The sequence below is a fragment of the Solanum pennellii genome, chromosome 2 (assembly GCF_001406875.1).
Source record: "Solanum pennellii chromosome 2, SPENNV200".
Classification (NCBI taxonomy): domain Eukaryota; kingdom Viridiplantae; phylum Streptophyta; class Magnoliopsida; order Solanales; family Solanaceae; genus Solanum; species Solanum pennellii.
Genome location: NC_028638.1, coordinates 47,773,331 through 47,798,832, shown reverse-complemented (window position 1 = coordinate 47,798,832; position 25,502 = coordinate 47,773,331). Strand labels below are relative to the sequence as shown.

General features: G+C 33.2%; 2 protein-coding genes and 1 pseudogene across 2 annotated transcripts; 2 read left to right on the top strand and 1 right to left on the bottom strand.

Annotated features, from left to right (window-relative positions):
- The first annotated feature begins 616 nt into the window (after positions 1-616).
- LOC107010095 lies at positions 617-5,685 on the top strand (annotated as a pseudogene).
- A 3,446-nt stretch (positions 5,686-9,131) lies between these two features.
- LOC114073920 (G-type lectin S-receptor-like serine/threonine-protein kinase B120) lies at positions 9,132-10,501 on the top strand. Its single transcript, XM_027914213.1, has 5 exons — positions 9,132-9,152; positions 9,405-9,551; positions 9,663-9,922; positions 10,026-10,092; positions 10,211-10,501. Exons 1-5 carry the CDS (start codon positions 9,132-9,134, stop codon positions 10,499-10,501), a joined length of 786 nt encoding a protein of 261 aa, XP_027770014.1.
- A 296-nt stretch (positions 10,502-10,797) lies between these two features.
- Positions 10,798-24,157, bottom strand: LOC107010094. Its single transcript, XM_027914212.1, has 15 exons — positions 22,840-24,157; positions 22,582-22,716; positions 22,157-22,311; positions 21,854-22,064; positions 21,487-21,721; positions 21,266-21,416; positions 20,893-21,188; positions 15,568-15,623; positions 13,311-14,594; positions 13,032-13,160; positions 12,686-12,843; positions 12,319-12,529; positions 11,924-12,161; positions 11,674-11,824; positions 10,798-11,472 (listed from the first exon to the last, which is right to left on the bottom strand). Exons 1-15 carry the CDS (start codon positions 24,155-24,157, stop codon positions 11,161-11,163), a joined length of 5,040 nt encoding a protein of 1,679 aa, XP_027770013.1. The 3' UTR covers positions 10,798-11,160.
- Positions 24,158-25,502: the final 1,345 nt, after the last annotated feature.

Here is a 25,502-nt window from a genome sequence, read left to right as displayed (position 1 = left end):
TTATTTGGTACTCATGCTACGCTCTGCATCTATTTTCGTGATGCAGGTCCGAGCACCAGTAGTCAACGTTGATCGAGTTTGGAGCATTTCTGGTCTGGAGACAGGGGTGAACACACAGCGTTTTGTACTATTTCAGTCTCCATCTGTTTATATAAAGACTTGTCTTTTACTTTTCGAGACAGTCTAGTTTCGGTGGTCCACTGTTGGGACTTGTACTCGTTTTGTTGGTAGCTCTGTATTAGTGACTTCCAGGCTCTGGGAGGGATCCTTCATTGTATTTATGTTTTGGTTTGCTTATGTTTTTTAGTAATTTTGCTTAGTCTTGTTTAATTTCTACCTTCACACCCATTACGTGTTGTTTTGGGTTGTCATTTGGCTTACCTACTGGTGGGTTATAGTAGTTGCCTTCATGGCTCGAGAAATTGGGTCGTGACATTAATTGAATTATAGTATGCAAACTAACTTGATAAGAAGAAAAGTTTAACATTGACAAATGAAGTGAAACATTACATATGAATATGATGAATCAGGAATAGTGCAGTATCACTTAAGGTGGACATTATTATTTTGTTATTGATGAGATTTATGTAACAATTGTTGAGCCACAAGTAACAAGTCAGGACTCAATCTAAACATCAAAATACAAAATTCAATCTTATCAAGAGCTCCATCACCATTCATATCTCCTTCTCTAATCATGTTCTTCAATTCTTCTTCACTAAAATCTTGCAATCCCATCAGCTTAGAGTTCCTCTTTAAGCTATCAATTGTGATCACTCCTTTCTCACCATCCATTAACATCCGATAACCTTTGCATAGCTCGTTGATCAGTCCCTCTCCGCCTAGCTTTATCGCCATAATTGGCAGAAAATCTTGAAACTCTATATGTACCATCTTTGTTTTACCTGTTGTTCAACTTCTATCACAAATATTGCTTGTTAATGACATAAATTAAAGTGTGATTAATAAGGAAGTTTTCTATGTCCCATTTCTAGACTAGTCAGACGAGCTTACGGACTTGTCTATTATTTTCTTAGAACTTGCCTTGCTTGTTGGAAATTTTATTTTTGGACCAAGTCAGCCTTTTCATTCGTCAAAATGCCTTAAAATGGATTTTCAAGGAAACTAATGATGCCCGGTTGGTGCTAAGGAATTCATCTTTCAATTTTATTTTATTTTCACTCAATTTTTGTTTGATGATAGCCAAGGTGAACCGTCACTTTGTTTATTTGGAAACTCAGTTCAGTTCTCACAAAATCAGATTGGGGCATTAGAGGAACTGGTCAGTCAAAGTTTTTCTCAACGTGAATTATCTAACAACCCGACTCTTTAACTAAGCTTAGTCGAGGCTCGTTTAATTGTTGTCAAACCACGGCTTTGCCCTTTTATGTTTGAATACCATCTACCAATAAGAAGCTTATTTTTTCTTTTCACAAAAAAAAAAAAAGGTTCTTGTTTCCTCTTCTACAAAATAGTATAACTAAACAAAAGTCCTATTTCATAAGTTGGTTATTTCGGTACCAAAATTTCCAGCCATTTAAGACATTTATTGCAGCAAGTATCTAGAAGGAGCATTCGAAGGGAATGGCTGGAATTCTTAGTTAGTTATTTCTAATAAATCAGAATTCTCAACACAAATACTAGTATTGTATAATCAATGATAGTCTATTTACAACTGCAACTTTGAAACTATTGAATTGCAATGGAAAATACTGATATAAGTTATAACAAGTAATCAAGTCATGTAATTCCTACTCAACAAATCTTGTCCAATTCTTATACCTCTTCGTTGTTTAACCTTAGGCCCAACATCTTAGCCAGCCTCTGCCCAGATAATTGGTCCATAAGCATTATCTGGGCTATCCATGTTCACAACATTCTTAGTAACTTATTTTTTAGTGGAATGATTGCACTACTACAGTTTGATGTCATTTTCATCAATCGGATATTTTCCTTGTGTAGAATTTTCAAATATATTGACTAGGGTGTTTGATTGATTATTTGGCGAATTTTGGTTATGTTAATGGTTTGGTAGAATTTTCAAAAACTAATTCTCTTTTTCCTTCTTCTCTGAGATGATTACATATGATATATTTATGGACACTTGAATGTTTGTTTTGATTGTTAATTCACCTTTTCCCTCGACCTGTCAATACTTTTTGAAGAAAAGGTATTTTGGGAATGAAGATATTATTGGTTGGTTTAGTTCTCTTGCTTTCTTTAGTAGGTGCAATAATACGCGTTCAGACAACTTGTTGCCTGGACAAATCCTTTCCTTCTCTGCAGCAAATACTTTAGTGTCCAAACAAGGCAAGTTTGAACTCGGTTTCTTCTGTCCAGGTGATTGTGAGAAGCTTTTTATTGGTATATGGTATACAAACATAAAGCCCAACACCGTGGTTTAGATAGCAAATAGGGACAGCCCCATCCGCCCTCCCTTCAATAATTCTCATCTAGAGCTGTCTGATGGAAATCTAGGAATCTTTAATGCACTTAAACGAAGAGTCTGGGACTCTAATTTATCCACAGCAGATGTCAATAGGGCAGTACTTCTTGATTCTGGAAATTTCATTTTGACAAATGGCATTGAAATACAGTGGCAGAGCTTTGATTATCCTACAGATACATGGCTGCCTGGTGCAAGGATTGGATTTGATAAGTCCAAGAACACACTCCAGAAACTTACTTCTTGGACGAATACGAATGATACAGCTTCAGGACACTTCTCTTTGGAATTAGACCCTAATCAAAATGGTGAGTTAGTCATGCTACGTAACCTCGTGAAAATGTGGATCTGGTGGCCTTTGAATCTCGTGGAATCCAACTTCAGTTATAATCCAACTGAACATAGTGCATTTATTACTTACAATGTCTTCAATATCTGTCGTTTCTCGAATTGTCCTAGATCATAGCGGGTTAATGAGGGAACTCTTCTGGTCTAATGAGCATCAGAATTGGATGGTTGTGCGGTCTGTACCTGTTGATATGTGTGACACAACGAATTTATGTGGTGCTTTTGGAATTTGTGATATAAATTCCAGTCCAACCTGTGGATGTTTACAAGGTTATGAACCCAAGTTTCCATTAGGTTGGGATACTAATGATTATTCTGGTGGGTGTGTGAGAATAACTCCACTGCAGTGTGGCAGCAATAACGATGGTTTTGTTCATATGCAAAATGTAGAACTTCCTGCATCATCTGAATCAGTGCAAGTGGGGAATGATCGGATCTGTGAATATATATGTTCATCCAATTGCTCATGCAAGGCTTATGCTTACAGCAATAGTGGAGTGTGCTTATTATGGAATGATGATCTTATCAATCTGAGAAGATTATCTGATAATTCAAGTCAAGCAGTGTTAAACATAAAAGTTTTTGAGCGTTCAAACAAAGGTTAGGTGCTTCTAAACTGCATCTTGTTCTAATTGTGCTTACTTGAAACTGACATTATGTTCGTTTTCTCCTCTCCCCATCTATCTCATTGCTCAGGCAATAAAAAGTCATTGTTTGTAGTGCTAGTAGCATCCATCACTTCAGCAATTTTTGTCTGTGGTACATGATGTTACTTTCTTTGCAGACGAAAGCTCAAGAAAAAAGGTACTTCTTTATATTTCCAATAGTTATGCCAGCGCTTTATGAATGTTAATGTGGCCTACAGTGGTTGAGGCCATGAGGGTATAGGCTCTTGTCTCCTTATATTGTCTTGGCTATCCTCACCTAATGAACTAGCTTTCAATCGAGATTGACATTTTCTTGACAATGAACATATGTTGGATGCCAATAAGCGAACCTAGTCCTTCTGGATTTATTATTGAACTGCTGGAACTCGGGCAGTCTTCGTGTGACATTCTAGTTCTTACTAGCAGCAGGTTGTCTGGCTTAACTGTGTTCTCACTGTCAATACAATCATGGATTAGATTATAAGTTAAAATTACTGATGTACAGCTTCATCTATAGACTTCATGTTTCAATTGCCTTTTCAGGGATTTTGAGAAAGATGAAGTTCAGGGAAATGTTACTTTCTGACTCAGCAACTAACATGTCAAAACCTGCAACTTCCATTGGAAAGAGACAAGAAAAGAAAGGTGACATTGAACTGATGTTCTTTGAATTACATGACTTGAAAGCCGCGACAAACAACTTTTCCCCTGATAATAAGCTTGGAGAAGGAGGTTTTGGGCCTGTTTTTAAGGTATTGTTATTACAACCTGAATACCTGATACACGAATATGCGCTCACACCTAAAGAAAATGGAAAGAAATCCCTCCAGAAATTGCCAGATAGTATATATCCTGATTTTAGTTAATATCTTTGCTGGCCGTACTTATGTTTTTAAGGTGTGATAATTGTTTTTTTGCAATTTCTAGGGTCAATTGCCAGATGGGCAGCAAATAGCTGTGAAAAGGCTATCAACTCAATCAAGGCAAGGCATAAGTGAATTCAAAACTGAGGCCCTTCTCATTGCAAAACTCCAACATAGAAACCTCGTTAGGTTCCTTGGCTGCTGTGTAGAAGATGAGGAAAAAATGTTGATATATGAATATATGCCAAATAAAAGTCTAGACTATTTCATATTCGGTATGATAATTTACTACTATGTGTTAACCCTTTTCTCCTGTCAAATGTGTGCTTACTGGATAAATTTGATATGTACAACTTAGACGAGAGCAGGAGGTCTTTGCTTGATTGGAAAAAGAGGCATGAGATCATTATCGGTATAGCTAGAGGGATACTCTATCTGCATCAGGACTCAAGATTGAGAGTAATCCACCGTGATCTGAAAGCCAGCAACATTCTTTTAGATGAAGATATGAACCCCAAGATATCAGATTTTGGTACAGCAAGAATATTTAGCGGAAACCAAGATGAAGCAAATACTCTTAGAATAGTTGGCACATAGTAAGCAAGCAAATACTGAAAGGTCTTTTCCCATACTACTTACCAATATTTTGCCTACTCACTATAGCTCCTTTTCTATGCAGTGGCTATATGTCACCTGAATATGCTCTAGCTGGTCTCTTCTCAGTAAAATCTGATGTCTTTAGCTTTGGTGTCGTATTATTGGAGATCATTAGTGGAAAAAAGAACAGAATCTCTTATAATAGTGATTCCCCTCCAAATTTAATACGACAGGTAAGTTGTGAAATGCAAATGTTTGAATCTTTCTTTGATTAAGAATCAAATTTATCCATTTAAATGAACTACTGATTCAGGCCTGGGAGCTTTGGAATGATGGCAAGGCCTTCGTGCTGATAGATCCAACTATAGTTGATTCCTGCCCCGGTGAGGAAGCACTACGCTGTATTCAAGTAGGACTATTGTGTTTGCAAGTGAATGCAGGGGACAGACCAACCATGTCATCGGTTCTATTCATGCTAAGTAATGAAGCAACGGTTCCCTCCCCGAAGCAGCCATTGATTAACCCCAACTCTGAATCGGGTATCACAGAAACAACACCATCTTCGATCAATGAGGTGACTATTACTGCACCTGATGGTCGTTAGTCAGCTGATTATGATACATCAGTCATCAGGCAATCTGTTCAAGTGTGGGAGGGTTACTGACCCGTCCATTTACTAGCTCAATGAATTGGGTTGATATGCTGTCCAAATTGATTCTAGAGAGATTGTCAAAATAATTTTTCACAAGACATTTTTTAATTTGATATGTCATATTGTTATATATATTGTTAGGATAAAGAAAACAATAATTTTTAGCTACTTAAAATTCATAAAAGAACAAATAAAATAATTAAACCTTACTATGAATTGAGTTACAACTCACATTGCTGCCTGTTTCAGTCAAATTTTACTCAACCCGATATCTATGATCCATAGACCCAATTCACTGAATTTTTGGTTGTGGTATAAATAATTGCTAACGTGGGAGCCGAGGCACGTGTATCTTAAAAACACGTGAATATCACAATACATCCACAAGTCAACAGATAAATTTAAAAATTGCTGGGTTTCCCATCACTCATCAGCGTTAGTAGGAACTTTCTTTTTGTTTTCTTATTCAGTGTGAACTGAGGTTTTATCCCCTTTATTGTCCTCATTTCTCTACAACGTTCACACCGAAAAAGTAACTCTTTCTAATTATATCCTTATGCTTAAAAAGATAATATATAAAGAATGACCTAGTTTGACATGGAGCGTAAGAGTATAAAAAAAAATTTAAATTTTGTGATTTTATATTAAAGTTAGGTTAAAATATATAAAATTATCCCTTGATCTTGTGGTCTTAAATATATCACGTGGAAAGTTATTATAAAAAAAAAATAAGATAGGAAATTATTCTTTTTTAAACGATGGAGTACTCAATTTTTAAAAGATATGATATAATTATCATATCATATATTATTATAAGTGGGAAGCTTTGAAGTAAAAAGTTGAATTACCATTTTGCTCTTTTAGTAAATTAAAATTTAATTAATTATTTAATTAAATACAAATATTTTAATTACACAATGATATGTATATATCATATCCTTCTATTTAATTTTCTTAAGTATTTAAAGTTAGGGAGAAAGTTTTAATTTATCTAGTCAATGACTTTCAATTAGTAAAACAAACTATGAGATTTTTTAAAGTCTTTCTGTTACTCCTATTTGCTCATACATCACTTAATTACTGAAGTTGAAAGGTTTTTTCAGCTTTAAATTTTGAAGGCACTACTTAACTTACATTAATTACTATGAATATGGTAATGAAAAGATCAATCTTTTGAACTCATATGTTACTTCTGCCTTTCTAATTAACTTGAATTATTTTCATCTTCCACATATTATTGAAATGTATAGATATTTAAAAACATGGAGAAACAAAATAACAACACAAATCAAGAGCATTCAAAAGTACAAGAATTCAAATTCATATTCCAACCCTTTTTTCGAAAATTTTCTTGGTCTTCTCTATTGCATGAAACTATATGATGGCCCAGTATGACTCGAATACATTTGAAAGTGCTATTTTGACATTTAGATGAACGTATCATTGAAAGAGTAAGTCACAATTAAGGTAACAATTTTTTCCTTGTTGCTTTCCGTTTTAGTTTTGTTAATTATATAATTCTTTCTTCTATATTAAATGATTTTTTGTTATATTTAAATAATATGTCGGTGTATTAATAGAAAAAAAAAGTAAGGTGGACTACAATTTTGAGATATGTTGTTCATAATAATTTTTATATTTCTTTGATTTTATGTCATTGTATAAAATTAATTTCATTGTGTATGTTCTTTTTGGCTATATATGATACAATCCTAATGCATAAATTTTCCGTTTGATATGGTGTCTTCTCTTCCATTTTTTAGTGTTATATTACACTGTGCGGTAAGTTCTCATTGTATTTGTCCTTTTTTTTTCCTATGGAGTTTGTTTTTGGTTGAAGGGTAAAAAAAGATTTAAACAATAGAGTATAAAATTAGATTATCATTTTTTCCTGTGTTAAATCAAAATATTATAAAATATTGATTTATAAATAGTAATCATTCTATATGCCACACTAAATATTAAAAAATTTGGTTAAAGTCAAAAAGTTGAAAGACAATATTCATAAATAAATATTAGGCATTTCTACCTTTTTAAAGACTAAAATAGTTTCAATTTTTTGAATATTTTTCTTTATAATAAAACATAAATTATTTTATTATGAGACCATTGAGTTAAATCAATATATAAAGATCATAATGAATGCCCACTAAAGATTTGCAATGCTTCATAGATAATACTTTAGATAAATTACTTGGTGCAACTTTAATTGCTATTATTATTTTGAATAATAATTGCAGTTATTGTATTCTTTCTTTTCATTGTGATAAGGAATAATATATTCATCTTCATAACTTACACCATCTAATTACCCTATTTTTATTCCATATACATCTTTATTTGTTTCATGAGTATCCTAACTAAGGTTATTTTTTTCATTCTATAGTTTAAATAGTGCCGCTTATAGTTGTTGTTCTATTTGATTCATACTTTAACTAAATGAAGAAGTCTCTTGAATTATAATTGTTTATAGGAGAAGTGTCGACAAAAACTTGAAAAAATATATAGTGATTTTGTATTTCTTTTTCCTATACATATTGTTATGATTAGAGCCTTCAAAAGAATGTGCATGTTGTCGCATGTTTTTTTCTTTATTTATTTTGTATATGTGTTTTCTCTCTATTAAACTTCTTTAATTTGATTTTCCATGAATTTCTGATTGTTTTAATTGTATTTTTATTTAGGCTAAAGTTAATTTTTGTGACTACATATAATGCAAATTGGCTAATTGCTATCTAAAGTTCTAAATCTACAGTTTATTGATAAATTTTATACATTAAAATAAGATTCCTCATTTGATGTTATTGTGATTTAACTTCTTTAATTTAATTTTCCATAAATTTATGATTGTTTTAATTGTATTTTTATTTAGGCTAAAGTTAATCTTTTGTGACTATATATAATGCAAATTGGCTAATTACTATCTAAAGTTCTAAATTTACCGTTTGTTGATAAATTTTATACATTAAAATAAGATTTCTCATTTGATTTTTTGTCACAATTTTATAATTTTATTTGTAATTGTTGCATTTTGTTATTCGTTACATGCATGTACACGTAGAATTCTAATTGTTATAATGAATATAAAAAAATAACATGAGATACACGTGCAACGCACGTGTCTTGAAACTAGTATTATTATAAGTGGGAAGATCCAAACTGCAAAGTTGAATTACTGTTTTACTCCTATATTAAATTAAAATTTTAATTTTAAATATCAATATTATATTATTATATTATAAGTGGAAAGATTCAAAGCTCAAAGTTGAATTATCATTTTATCCTTATATTAAAATAATTAAATAAATATTATAAAATATGATTAAATATTTAATAAATAACTCATTTAAATTGGTGCATGAATTAAATTCACTTTAATAATTAATTACTCTATTGTAAAAATTAGGAGTATTTGAATAGTTTTTCCATTATACAAATTTGATATGGACTAAAATCATTGAACTAATTTAATGCAAATTAATTATCTACTCGAAGGTCCATCATAGCTATTTCTATAAATTGCCTAGCATGATCTTCATGTAAATGACAAGAGGAGGATGAGAGATTATCATGCAAAAATGAACTTTGCAGATCATTTTGTATGTGCAATAATTTTCTTTTTCTTTTTATCCGCTTCTTTTTGTCTGTACTAAGTATTATATATTTTCTGAGTATTAATACTACATAAGAAAATATATTGACAACTGAATAACTGCAACACTAGATTCTACTCAGGCCCAAAGAAAATGGGAAAAAGTCTCTCTTGAGGTGAACAGGTAGGTAATGGTTTTAACTAAAATCTTTTCCATACTTGTGTTTTAATGGTGTGATAATTGCATTGCAATTTCTAGGGTCAATTGCCAGATGGGCAGAAAATAGCTGTGATAAGGCTATCAACTCAATCACAGCAAGGAATTAGTGAATTCAAAACTGAGATCCTTCTCATTGCTAAACTTCAACACAGAAATCTTGTTAGGTTTCTTGGCTGCTGTGAAGAAGTGGAGAAAATGTTGATCTACGAATATATGCCAAACAAAAGTCTAGACTATTTCATATTTGGTATGATAACTTCTTATCTGATGTTATGTTAACTATTTCCTCCTAAGTAGTGCTTACTGGATAAATTTGATATGAACAACTTAAACGAGAGCAGGAAGTCGTTGCTTGATTGGAGAAGGCGGTATGAAATCATTATTGGAATCGCTAGAGGGATACTCTATCTTCATCAGGACTCAAGATTAAGAATAATACACTGTGATCTGAAAGCCAGCAACATTCTTTTAGATGAAGATATGAACCCCAAAATATCAGATTTTGGTACTGATAGAATATTTAGTGGAAACAGAATGAAGCTAAGACTCTTCGACTTGTTGGAACATAGTAAGCAAGCAAATACCAAAAGGAATTTCTCTGTCGGATCCTTACCATTTATCAATACTTTGCGCACTCATTATTGCCCTTTCCCTTTGCAGTGGCTATATGTCACCTGAATATGCTCGAGCTGGTCTCTTCTCAGTAAAATCTGATGTCTTAGCTTTGGTGTTATATTATTGGAGGTAATAAGTGGAAAAAGGAATATGGTCTTAAGATACAAACATTTGAAACTATCTTTTGATTTAATAATCAAACTTATTTGCTAAGTGAACTGCTGCTTCAGGCCTGGGAGTTATGGAATGATGGTAAGGCTTTTGATCTGGTAGATCCATCAATAGTTGATTCTTGTCCCAGTGAGGAAGCATTACGCTGCATTCTAGTAGGACTATTGTGTTTGCAAATCAACGCAGCAGACAGACCAACCATGCCAACAATTCTGTCCATGCTAAGTATTGAAGCAACGGTTCCCTCCCCGAAGCAGCCCTACATTACTCCTAACTCAGACTTGATTACTACAGAAATAGCATCATATTCGATCAATGAGGTGACAATTACAGCACCTTATGTTTGTTAGTTGTCTGATGTGTTTATGTATTTATGTTACCTGTTGATTAAATGTAACTAGTTGTCATTACTTATCGAAGTATGAGGTGGTCCTCTATGCTCTTATTCATGATCATAATATTACTGTTGTATTTGACAGAGATCTATCTCATGATCTAATTATGAATACAAAGTTAAAATCTTTCATAAGATCATTTACACGTTTGTATTTTTTTATACACAATATTTTAAGGAAAAACATAACTGACTAATAATAGTTAACTACCTCATTAATTGACAAAACTCTACAACCAAATTACTATCCTCTAAATCAATAAAGAAAATTGAAAATTTTATTTGTTGTGGCTAGAAGGATTAGCCTTTGTTGCTTTTAGAGCATTGATGAACACAGAGTAGACTTTAAGAAAACATGAACTGTGGCAAATATCAAACACTTCTGAATGTGAATGCGCTTCCATTAACTGCCTTAACACAACTGACAAAGGGTGCCATTTAATTCACAGATGGAGTAGAAACCCTCTGTGTTTATGCTTCTTTCCTACCAATCCTTTGCCACCCACCTACCTTTAAGTCTATAACATGGGCCATGTGGGAATCATAAGTTAGATAGTACAGAAAAAGGAATTTTGTATTTCTTTCAAAATAGTTATTGAATAGTTAGGATAAGCTCTAGCGACCATGAACTGTTGAAATAGACATATCGTTAACAGAAGATGTTGCTATACTTGCTGATGAAGAGTTTCTAACTGAACTATGATTCTCTGATCTGAATATAAGGCTAGGTTGTTTAGGGAAAGGAAGATTTGTTTCATTGCACAGCATGAAGACCACTTCTGACATAGTAGGTCTGTCATCTGTAAACGGTTGAACACACAAAAGGCCAATGTGGATGCATCTCAAAACTTCACAAGCTTCATATGAGCCACTTAACAATGGATCAACAGCATTTAAAGCCTTTTCATCCTTCCAAAGATCCCAAACCTGAAATAGAGAGCAATTTCTGCTCTATTAGAGAGGCGACTATAACACCAGAAATAGAAATTCTGAAATACAAAATCTCGATCTATTCAGTACTTCAAGAACTTGAAAGGGGATTGTTTTCATATTATTATTTGCAGTACTACCATCTGTGACACAGCTTATGTGTAAGGCAACTGTACACATATATATGTTTGTACTTACATATCCAACTAAATGGCGAGATTGCTCCTGATCCTTATGACTGTTGTTTTTCCGGCCAGTGATAATTTCCAAACACAAAACCCCGAAACTGAAAACATCAGATTTTGCTGAAAAATGCCCTACCATTGCATATTCAGGTGACATATAACCACTGCAATAGATAAGCAATATCAAGATTTATCATTTTAACGATCACATGCACATGTTTGATATAAGTTGTATATGTTTATACACAACTTGACATACTTACTATGTTCCAACAACTCGATTTGTGTTTGCTTCCATTTGGTCACCTCCAAATATTCTGGCCATTCCAAAGTCTGATATTTTCGGTTGCATGGAGGCATCGAGTAAAACATTGCTTGCTTTTAGATCTCTATGAATAATTCTTAGTCTAGAGTCTTGGTGAAGGTATAACATTCCTCGTGCAATCCCATGTATGATTCCAAACCGTTTTCCCCAGTCCAACAAAGACCCTTTTGTTTTATCTGGATCACCGTTTGAAAGTTGGTGAATAAGAGATCTTTTTAGGGACACACACACACAGAGGTTAAAGCAGTAATCATTAATCATCAGTAAACATGTAAAAGCATGTAGAGACTGGAGGTCAATGAAAGAAATTCCGGTCCTGGAGATGTTCCTTACCAAAAATAAAACTGTCCAAGGATTTGTTTGGCATATATTCATAAACCAACATCTTCTCTCCTCGTTGAACGCAACATCCTAAAAGCCTCACCAAATTTCTGTGCTGAAGTCTTGCAATTACTGTGACTTCATTCTTGAACTCCTCCGTCCCTTGCCCCGAAGTTACTGAAAGTCTTTTGACAGCTATTACTTGTCCATCTGTCAGGTGACCCTGATATTGAATCCAGATTATTATTTAGTACACATACCTTCTTCTTTTTCTTAAGGGTGCAAAGCTTGGTTTAACAATTATTATTACATGTATTTGCAGCCACCTATAAAGATAATGTTGATCGCTAGGAATTTAATCATGTTTGGGAGTTGTTACCTTGTATACGCTACCAAATCCTCCTTCACCAAGTTTGTTAGCATCAGAGAACTGATCAGTGGCATTAGTTATTGTGGTTAGATCAAAGATAGTGATTTCTGCATGTTTACTTTCTTCCATGCCGTCATAGGATGCTAAACTTTCACTTCTTTCATTATCTGTGACATCAGCAAACACAGATTAGGATCAAACGATATTTGCAGTTATGTCTTCTTTTTTTTTTTGCTGCACGATATCGAAAGGTAGTAGAAGCTCTAGGTTGCTAAAGTTACTTCACCATTATAGCTGCTGCTCTACAGATACTGAAAATATTCGACTAAATTATGATATAGAATAGTATCCTTACCATTTCCCCTTATATTGATCACCAAACAACATGCCAAAGAGAGTGCAAGAATTATTGCTGCAGCAGACCCTACTAGAATCCCTATCATTCTTTTCCTATTATGGCCTCTTGAAATCTTCGAGAATTGCGCTGAACAAACAAAAAATGAGAACTTCCAGTGAACACCAGGGTTAGATACTGTGTACTAATACTAACAAAAAATGACCAACTTGCATATTCTTCTCCACATAATATTGAATTACCTAAATCCGCACACAATATATTAAGTTGACTCCTTACCTAAATCAGATGCAGAGACTCTGATATATAAATCTTGGGCCCCATCTGTAAATTGCTTTATGTCTATCAACTCACCATACCAAGTGATGCATCCACTTCCTCCGGCACTAATATTAGCACTTGCATAGGCTGTGCAGGAGCAATTCTTCAGACACAACTCTTCACAGTCCTTCAATCCCATGCTCTTGTTCATCCGAGCTGCACCCGTGTCGGGGATCTTCACATGACTTAATGTGACAAACCCTTCACCACTGTTGCACACCTCTTCATTTTTCTTCCTCAAACATCCATGAGAGCCATCTCTTAAGAACCATTGTCGGCTTAGCTTTGGTTCGTACCCTGGAAGACAACTGCATTCAAATTCAGCCAAATTGAGCAGATTGCAATTGCTAAATGCTCCACAATGTTCATAATTGTCACAAGGGTCTTTAGGGGCAGACCAGAATTGCACCCACTTTTGCTCACTCTCTTGCCAAGTTAACCGGTTCACGATCCCAGATTCATTCAGGACCATTCTTGAGATTATTGAACTGTCATGTATGCCATATGTCAAGAAAACCTCGGTATCATTGTCCACATAACTAAGGCTGAAGATGAATCGCGGGCTCATTTCTGGTACACCACTCCAACCATGACCCGTCCAGGATCCTGTCCGCCAAATCCTGCTAGAGTTCTTGTACAAGAAAACTTGAGGTGTCCCATTGAGCTCCATTGTGTAACGATACTCTCCAGTGCCTGGATCGTTCAACGATTTCCATGATGTCAGGAACCGGTTCAATCCCGTTCTCTTGTCTATCCCATATTTCATTGAAGGAAGCAGAGTATTGGTAGGATAATCAAAGCTCTGCCATTCAATAACATCCATTTTGGAGTCTTGAAACAACACAAAATTCCCTGAATCCTCCAGCTTAGCCGTATACGAGTCTGCTCGTTTCCTAGCTGAAGAAACATTTGTTCTCCAGGCTGCAGTTTTTCTTTCCGCATCGAGACGTATAACAAGATTCCCAGTTGAATCGATGGTGAGAATCCCAGATGTGCCATTAACAGGGTTATCTCTGTTGGCAACCCAAACAACAGTTAGTTCAGGAACATTGTTATACCAAATTCCGATGTAACGTTTACCAGGGGAATTCCCAAAGAAACCCAAAGCAAAAGATTTCCCTGAAGAGATCAATAAATCACCATCTTTGAGAGTTTGGTTAAAGGAAATAGTATCTATGGAACTACAAAATGGGACAAGAAATGAAACAAATACTATCAACAACACTTTCTCCTGACACATAATTTATGCTTTCTAACAGGTAATCTTCTCTGTTTAGGTTCCTAAAACTTCAAACTCTGGACCAAAATGAAAGGCATTAAATTTTGTCTACAGAGAGTTAGGTGGATAGGGACCCCATATACTTAATATCAAGATTGTAACTACTCTCTAGAGTTCACTTTCGTACTAATTTGTTGGACTATCTTTGCGTATAGGCATGTCAAATGAGCAGGTTGGACTGAATTTATACGGAACCAAATAAATTATACACGAACAAAACTAGAATAATGCGATAACACGAGGATCAAAACTCATTATTTTCGCTTGATTACATTTCAAAGTTTCTACAGCCGTGCAATATGTCTACTTGTATTCACGAACCTCTCACGTTAGCAATTAATTATACAGAAACAAAGTCCAACAAGTTAGTGAGAAAGTGGACTCAAGACTCAAGAGAGTAGTTATGAGATTTGATTTAAGACATGAATTGACTCAGTGATTATGTGTCGTGAAGTTTGTGAAATTGAAGGTACAAATCTTTTGACTAATTCAATCGTTGCATTAACTAGGAGGTTAGGGTGAAAGCAAGAGTTGTTTGAGTCACACCACTATCAGTATATCAATAATTCAATAGGTTTCCTATCGTTTTCACGTCTTAATTTATATTACATCATTTCATTTCAGATGAATTTTTTCTTGACTATGCTTTTTCCATATGCCTTAGATATTTTTAAATTCTTAATTATTATGACTTATAATCCTTCTTGGTGTGTAAACTTGTAGACTCTTCATCCGAATTTATGATCAAAATTAAGAAATTTGACTCTCGAAATTTCCTTATATAACAGGTGCTACTGAATTAATACAAGGTAAGAAATTGAAGGAAATACATTTTCCATCATACCAAGCACACATAGCTAGCATCATTATTGCGAAAAATTTTATGAAATATAAATGAGCAAATTATTATATATAGACATAGTTACAAGTGCATACTTTCATAAAGGGTTAAGAAAGCAGCAATAAGCATCAGCACATATTGAATCTCTAGCCTGCAAAATACGTAGCAATTGGAAGAAAGAAAGTCGATCGTTAATCGAATTAATTAACTGCATCTTCTACAGTCAAAATACAAGAATTGGCAACACACAACTTTTGTCATGATCAGTTTAATTCAATTTAACAATGAATTAGAAAGCAACATATTATCAGAAAATGAGATACGTAGTTGGTGTTAGTTTAAGTAGGAACCTCGAAAAAGTAATATATGAGTTAAATTGGAGGTAAAAAATGCTCAATTTTTACAAACTTAATTAAGACCAAGTTGCTTAAGACTTGGGGGTATATCTTAATTAAATATATTGTATATAAAGCAAATATATACCATTTAATTATTCATCATAACTATAGTTTGCTATAATTATCACTCGCGACTAACATTATACATTAATTGCGTGGGCTGACTTCGAGTTTGTATAATTAGTCACGTTTGTATATGTATAATTCACCAGAATATACATATACATATGCATAGTATACAATTATTTAATCTATATACATATACAATTCACCTCTCTCACACTCTCTGCCCTCTCTTGCTCGCCTCTCTCCTCCCTCTCCCAATCTCGCTCGCCTCTCTCTTTCCTCTCTAGTTTCACTCGCCTCTGTCCTCCCTCTCCCGCTCTCGCTTGCCATATATACAAATACATATGTATACTACTTCCTCCGTCCCATTTTATGTGGCACCATTTGACCCCGCACGGAGTTTAAGAAATAAATGAAGACTTTGAATTGTTTACTAAATTGTCCTTCAAAAGTAGACTAACTTTTCTCTCTCCTTATAAATGTATGAGAGTACTATTTAAAATTAAGTGGGACCAACAAGGGTAAAAAAGGAATTATACCTTTAAATACTTACCATATAAGGAAATGTAACATTCTTTTTTGGACTGACCAAAGAGGAAATGGTGCCACATGAAATAGGACGGAGGGAGTATACAATTATCTAACCGATATACATATACAATTCACCTTTCTCCCATTCTTTTCCCCCTCTCTCTCGCCTCTCTCCTCTCTTTTTCCAGTCTCGCTCGTCTCTCTCCTCCATATAACTTGTAACTACTAATCGTAATTATCAAACTATAACTATGGAGAATAATTAGACTATTTTAAGTGGTTGTGGAAGTTTCCCAAAAAAAATTACAATACATATACAACGTATTATTTGAATTTATTTTATATAACTATACATATATTTTAAATCCCCTATTAACACAAGATATAATTCATCTAAACATTTCAAGTTCAAAATTCAGACTGTTTCTTGAAGCTCTAAATTTTATATTCATAGATATAGAAACATCAACATTTCAATTTTTCTACATTACGTGTGATACTCAGTCTCTTCACTAAGCAAGTATATTATAATTTATATATGTACAATTTAGGTAGGCTATCGTATTTGAAATGCTAACGTGTAACACAAATCTCGCTAGAAAAGGGAACATATATATGCCTTGTAAATTGTAATGATGTTATTTGACTTATTCTTGCAACATATTTATGAAGTCGACCCCCAAAAAATGACACCATATAACGACTTGAAAAATCAAATGGTGGTTCATTAATTTTATTATAAGTTTTTTCGGACGTCTTAAAATTTTATTAATAATAAATAACAGTGTATATAGTTGTAGAATTTTCCATATGGTGATTTAATCATATTTTAAATGGAAAATGTACGCTAGTTTAGTAATGACAAAGACAAATTTGAATCAACTACCAATGGAGGACAAAAATAGATAATTTTGAGTTAAATTTGAACCCTTTTCCTTTTATAAAATAATATCAATATTTAAATTCATACTAAAAATAAGACGTATTGATCCATATAACTTGCATTTTAAACCTAACAATTCTCTTTGAGATAGACGAAGTATTAATTAGCAACTAGAATCGGGGTTTTATTAAATTGTATAAACTATAGTCTATAATAATATATTTAGGAAGTTAACTTGTCATCACAAATGGATAAGTAGGAACAAATTTGAGGGATCAAAAATGGATTGAACAAAAATAAGTCAAAATCTAATATATTTTGGCTATGCGATATCATATCACAATATGGTGTTGTGAGATGGTATCAACGTTTGAACATGTGATTTTACGCTGATTCTATCTCATAATTCCATATCATGAGATGTAATTCCATATTCTCCAAAAAGCATGATATGAAATTACACGGTGATTCCATATCATAATTTGAGATATTTTAATATAAAAATTGATCCACAAGTTTATATTTTGTTAAAACAACCACACATTTATATCTACTAACCATTTATTTCATATGTAAATAAAATTATAATCACATCATTATTTTTTTAAATTTATTATTCTCACCGACATAAAATTTATTATTCTCACCAACATATAGTCACTTTAACTCTCACCAACCGATTGTTAAAGTGATGAAATAATTATGGTTGATAAATATGAAAGTATAGTTGAGAATGATATTGACCAACAAATAGATCAAAGTGACAATGTTGGTTCGTCTTTCAGTCGCATGATCGAGAAATACAAGTTAAACTTGAGGAAATTGTTCATACAATGTGGGAGGATTATGTTAAAAACTAGTAAACTATAATTTATGTTCAATTTTTTTTATTAAATTAAAGCTAGATGAAATAATTACTTAAATGTAGAACAAATATCTTTGTAATAATTTATATGCGATTTTATAATTTTTTAATTGACAAATTGAATAAATAATTGGGGCTATTTTAATAATTTTACAACTTATGAGATTTTTATATTTATGAGAAAATATACAATACAAAAATTCCATATAGCATGTCCAAATAAAATTTCAATTTTATCTTATAATTTTATATTATAATACCATATTATGATTTCATATTATGATATCATATTATAATTTTATATCTTGATACCATATCGCATTGACCAAAGAGAAATTAAAAGAATAACTTTCCTAAAAGCAAAGAGAAAATATAGGCCAAGGACAAATCAAGATTATATTATTTCATCTTATTTTTAAAATTTTGGGCCGTTCACTTTTTGATCAATTGGAGTATTGGACCTCCTTTTCAGCTTTGTTGTTTTATTTTGCATGTTTTATCATCAATAAATTTGATCCATCTGATATATTTTTTTTAAAAAAATAACATTTTATGCGGATAAAAAATGGGTTGGATAGTTAATATGCACATTAAAATGGGTTAACTTATTATTGTTAAAGATTTTTCAGGAAAATAAGTTATTTTGAAATGTTCACCAAAAAATATTATAGGTCTTTCAAAAAAAAATGAAAATATAAAAATAAATAGGTAAAATATAAGACTGGATCTAATTTCGTTATATTTCTTTGAGAAAGTGTATTTTTCCTTCTAGAAAATATTTAAAACCCACGTGAAATTGAATTTGTTAAGTAAAGTGAATTTATGGAGATTTTGATCAATTTTCTTTTACGTAATTAATGAGATTAGTACAATATTGCTTGTGTCCTATTTAATGAACTAATTATGTGAATTTCATTCTTTATTTACCAGGGGCAAAAGTGTAAATGACCCATAGACCCTTCACTAAACATTAGATTGCGATTGGAGACAAGTTTGACTCATATTAATGAATGGTTTGAATATTACTCCGTCGGTTTCTGTTAATGACCATGTTGTCCTTACAAAAATATTTATTGGGAATTTATTTTATTGTATTAATCTTATTGATTATTATATTTTGAAAATTTAAGTTTTATCATTAATATTTTATGTAGTTTGAAGGAGAAAATAATAAAAAGAAATTGTCTCTCGCATTTGAAGTAGGTTTAAGATAGTCCTTAAATTACACAAATTTGATCATTTAAGTTGAGTTACCATTGTTGATCGTCGTCGTATATTAAATGTTTACGGAAATTGTGGGAATTTTTAAAAAATAAAAAATAGTAAAAAAATCCAATAAAATTCTAGAAACTGCAACACAATTTGTTTTACTTGACACCAAAAAATAGCAAAATTTACACCTAAAAACCTATTCCCTCCCGTTCATTTTATATCTGATGCTTAGTAGAAATAATTTGTCCAAAATAATTGTCATTTTAAATATGAAGATAATATTAATTATTCTTTCCCAGTTTTATCCTTGCTCTAATTAAAAATTGATCCATTGGACTACACTAGACTCTAGAAAAAGACAAAAATAGCACAACATTTCCCATTAAATCATACTATTATTCTTTTTTCATAGTATCCCGAAAAAACTAATCGAGAGAATTCGCTTAATACATGACACAACTAACAAAAAATTGAATTTTTTAAAGAATTGAACCTATTATTAAGAAATATAATTGAGTAATTGACATAATAATTTTATTATTTATCTTTATTAATTTATAAAAAAAAAATTCTAATATCAATTTACTCATTACAAAAATTATATTTTTTTTAATACACTTTACTATATAAATTAAGGACATATTTAGTTAAAAAATATTATTTGTTCTTAATTTATAAAAGTAACAAATAAAGAAAAAAAAGTAAAAAGTAAAAATTTAAAAAAGGAACATAGGAAGTAATAGCCTAGGGTGATCATGTTCTCTAGCCTAGTGCCACGTGGTGCGTAGGTGGCGTGATGATGGCCCACCTGTAGTCAAAATAAAGAGGACGACTCTCTCTAGATTTGGTGTTGTATCTCCGTAAAATTTATTGAAGTTGAATATTATCATGCTGATTAACTCTTCAAATCGAAACCTTTCAGGCTTCGAGTAGTCTGTATATATATACGATGAACTAAATTGAGTCTGGATCATAATTCAAGTTGACGCCTTGAGAAAATAAGGTAATATGACAATGACGCATATGCATCGATCTCTATAGATTCTTAACCTAGGTTAAATTTACACATCTTGTGCTACCTGAATGATTGATTGATTAGCGAATATAAAAACTAATCCTCTTAAATTTCACTGTGTTTTTATACTTCAATTGAGTGGATTTTAGCCCCAAATCTCTCTAGGCGTGATATCACCGTTCTAATTTAATGATGTTATAGTTTGGGTTAATATCAACCATATTTATAATAAAAAAATGGAAGATCTTATTTGATACCGATTCATTAAGTATACTGAAAAAAAAGGCACATAGTTGATAAAGACATTGGAAAATTTGGTGTCTTCACTTCATTATATATCATTCTATAATTGCAGAAAATTCAACAAGATAACATAAACTTTAAATTAGTAAAGGTCATTTCTAGTACTGAGAGCTTTTTCTGTAGATTTGTCTCTTGATATTAGTTGATCATGATCTTCCGGTGATTTCGGTAATAGTTAGGCCATTTATACTTTCGCGACTCCTGCTACTGGGACTCGTCCCCTTATAGAAGTAAGGTTCCAGGGGGACACAATTAACCTTCAACATTTCATTCTCCTCCAGTAAGGAAACCACCTGAACCATTGAAGGTCTGTCTTGGGATCGCCGTTGACAACACAACATCCCAACAAGGATGCATCCTACAACTTCATTCAAATCATCTGGTTTATCTATCAGTGGATCCAGTAATTCTATGGCATTCCCTTCATTCCATAATTTCCAAGCCTGATCAATGATGTAAATTGTTTTAGCACAATGTGAAACTTATGTGTACAACCATAATCAGGGGATGATATACTTACATAGCCTACTAAACCAATATCATAGGTTGGGTGCCGATAAAGAGAATTCCTTTGGCCACTCACAATCTCCAATGCCAAAATTCCAAAGCTGAACACATCTGATTTTGTTGAATAATGTCCAGCTTGAATGTATTCAGGAGACATATAGCCACTACAGCAACAACATAAGACAGCTATAAAATATGCACAGCGTTAATGATAATGAGTGCTATTCTACTTACTATGTTCCAGCTACACGGTGAGTCTTGATTTCAACATCGTCTTCAAATTCCCTTGCCAACCCAAAGTCGGATATCTTGGGTGTCATCTCGCTGTCTAACAAGACATTGCTAGCTTTTAGGTCCCGGTGGATTACTGTCAACCTCGAGTCATGATGCATGTAAACTAGTCCTCGTGCGATTCCTTTGATAATGTTTAAGCGCGTTGGCCATGTTATTGTAGCCCTTCTTGCAGCATCTGCACATGTAGAGAAAACAGTTACCCTATTCTACTCTAATAAGCCTAGAATTTCTGTCTTTTATGGATTTTCCATATCAAAATTAAAACACATATAATTGTAAAACAAAGTTGTTAGTTAAGATGACCTACCAAATATGACCTTGTCTAGGCTTTTATTTGCCATGAACTCGTAGACGAGGAGTTTTTCTATTCCATGAATGCAGTATCCCAGCAACTTCGTCAGATTACGATGCTGTAGGTTTGCAATTAATTTGACTTCATTTTCGAACTCCTCAACTCCTTGACGCAAAGCCACGTCTTGCTTCTTCACAGCTATTTCGATTCCATTCTCCAGTACACCCTACAGATTTACGTATCATTTGGGTATTAATTGTGTTGTCTAAGTTACTGTAGATATATGCATGTTCATGCTTGTCGATAAGAAAAACTGACCTTATATACATCGCCAAAGCCACCATGCCCTATCTTATTAGACGGGGAAAAATTGTTAGTGGCTGCAGCTAGATCGCTGGAATCATATGCAATGACATCTGTTCCCTGCAGCAAAGCTCCTATAGAATTTTCTGGCTGATTGATTTCTGGTTCATCTGATCAGATGAAGATATTATTTTTCAAAAACAAATATATCAGACAATAATGGAAGCGAACCGCGAGCTAGGTTACAAGGTCATGTGTGCTCTTAAGTAAATTTTATTGACAGAAGAAGATGCTTTTGAAGAATGTCTCTCTTCATTCTTGTTGTCTCAAGAGTTAAAGGAGGTTTTGCTCATGAATGGTGTTTGAGTGAAACTAAGGCTGGGCTGAAAAAAAAGAAGTATGAAAATAATATATAAGCAGCGAGAGGTGATTTATTTTACCTGGCACCTTTGTATGCGTTGATCGACATGCATACCCAATAAATAAAAACGAGATAACTACTGTCAGAACTAATACAAAAATCAGTGATATCGATCCCTCACTCAATTTTCTTTTCCCATGGGAAACAGGTGCATCTGTTCATAAGAAAGTAAAAAGGTGTTAGTTGTTTTCTTACTCATAATATTCTGTTGATTCAAAGTTAAAGCTTTGGAAACATTCAGTAAAACGACATATCACAAGTAAGAAATCATTTTTACCTGGTTTTCCATTTGCCATCCTTATAAAAATGTCGTTCCCTGCTCTCTGTGAACGTCTCATATCCAGTAAATCTGTCAACCAGACGACACATTTGGTTCCATTGATACTAGTATAGGCTGTGCACGATCTTTCGTGTAAGCACTTGTGTTCACAGTCCTGGGGGTACAACATTCCCCAGTAAGTAGCTTTATCAGGCAACTTCAGTTCAGTGTTCTTGACAAATACGTCTTTATCAGTATAGTTAAGAGAGGTGTTTCTTCTACATCCTTGCGTAAAATTCATCTTGTTCCATTCTGCTGGTGAGGCTGCTGTGAAACCATCAGGACATCCGCACGGGAGATCTCCATCGGTACAAACTCCATAAGGCCCACATGTGTTATACTGGTCACATACGGCCATATTGAGTGTCTTCACTTCGTCCACGAAACTGGTAGAATTATTGTTCCATTTCAAGAATTGTAGTTTCCCATCTGGATTCAGTGAAAGTATCAAACTGGAGTCGTTTTTGGCTTCGAATGTGAAGTAAACCGCATCTGTATCGGGATGAAATATTGGTCTGTATGCCTGGTTATCCATGAGGGCATAACCTCCACTGAATTTTTCTCCATCCCAAGGACCCCATCTTGATTGTATTTGCTGGTTTTTCTCAAGAAGTAGTTGGGGTAACTGACCTGAGTCACCTGAGTCCAACCTGAACAAATAATCACCTGGAGCTGGATCAGCTTCTGTCCTCCAGGACCTCATGGATCGGTCGATGCCACTTTTCTTGTCCCAGCCAAGCTTCATTCCTGGTAACAATGTGTGTGTCGGGTGGTCAAAGCTTTGCCACAGATACTCCCCAGCCATCAGATTTCTCGAATCTCCAAACACAAGATTACCTGAATCCAGGAGCTTCAGAACAGGTAACGGAACTGTAGTGTTTGTCTTATAAATCCATACCTTTGTTCCCATCATATCTTGGACATAAAATCCTTCATTGGTTATTTCTAGCTCTGTAAAACATCCAAGTGGATTCAATTCATTACCTACCCATACTATATCCCTGGGATTTACACTCCTGTACCACAATCCCAGGTACAACTTGCATACAATCGGAGTCAATGAATAATGACCGAAAAATCCAATTATGAAATCATGGTTGGATGAAACTAAAGTGTTATAGCTGGTGAAGATTTGATATGCAAACAAGGAGTCCGTAGCACCAGCGTAACATCCATAAAGGGCTATGGAGATGAAAAGATGACAGATAGTAAACAAAGAAAACACGGAAGCCATAAGAGAGCTAGAGGAACTGAGTGGTGGAAAAGCTGAAAACATATGATTGCTCTGTTGTTTCACAGCCCTTTTATGGAGAAGTAGTGAGAGTGAAGTGCAATTAAGCAGTGTGCGTGTTTCATATATACTAATTTAAGAGATAAAAGACAAAAACTTCACAAAATGACACATTACTAATCAACTGACGTTTGACAAAAGAGTATCTAAGGATTGTATTAGCATTAAATGAAAATATATTTACAATTTAATTTGGGCAAATGAACTCTCAATTTGACATATAACATTTAAAGAGAACGTCGAAATAATCTTCCTAGTTTAACTTCTTCTTACCGCTATTATAAATAAAATTTTCCTCTAAATAAAACAGTTCAAGGCTCCTTAACTCTTAATTAGACTTTGGTTTAAGAGTTAGTTAGAGGGATAATGCTGTCATTAATGCATTAAACATTGAAACGGCCGTCAATTACTCAGCTATATTTCACGGAATATGCTTCTAACGTCTTTGGTTCGAGAACACTCTATTATCCTTCATTTTTCAAAATTTTGTTACCTCTAAATTAAATGCTAAAATTTTCCACTAAAAGAAAGAGTTCAATATCATCTTGTTAATTAACTCGAGACAAATCTGTAAATAGGTCCCTCTTTAACATAGTTTTCATCTTTCAAAAGAAGTAAATAAATTATAATTTGCAATAATTGCGAAACTCCATCTATTTTTGTTACTTCTAACTCGATAAATTTCCAAGTTTTAGTCCTTTTAAAATTTATTCATGAATCCTCTTTAAAGTCACCAAGTGTTGTACAAAATCTAATCAACAACTAATTTAAACACATGAACTACTGCACGTTCAACATGGACAATAACATCCATCTTGTTAGCACGTATATCCAGGCCGTCTCAATAAATTTGGGGCTTAAAGTCAAATTTTATAAAGAGTTTCTATTATTTTTAGTTGACAAATATAAATTGAATAATTATAACATACTTAGTGTAATCCTACAAATGGGATCCGGAGAGACACAATGTATGTGACATTGTGAAGTAACAACATAAAAAATGTAAATTTTCAATGAAAATTATGTAATATAAAGTTAAAAATAATAAATCATGAATCAATTTTTAAAAATACACAACAATATATTTTACATAATGTAGAATGTTTGAACATTTGAGAGACTTCACAATATATTTAATAATGAAAGAAAAAATAGTGAAAGGAGAATAAAGAGAAGTAATCAAATATAAGACACTATACTGTTGGTTCATGATAATCGTCAGAATATAAATGACCTGGACAATAAAATAGATAGTCACATGCGAAACTAGAAAGGATACTACAATTAACTAACCACATAAGAATCTAGAAAAATATACTACAATCAACTA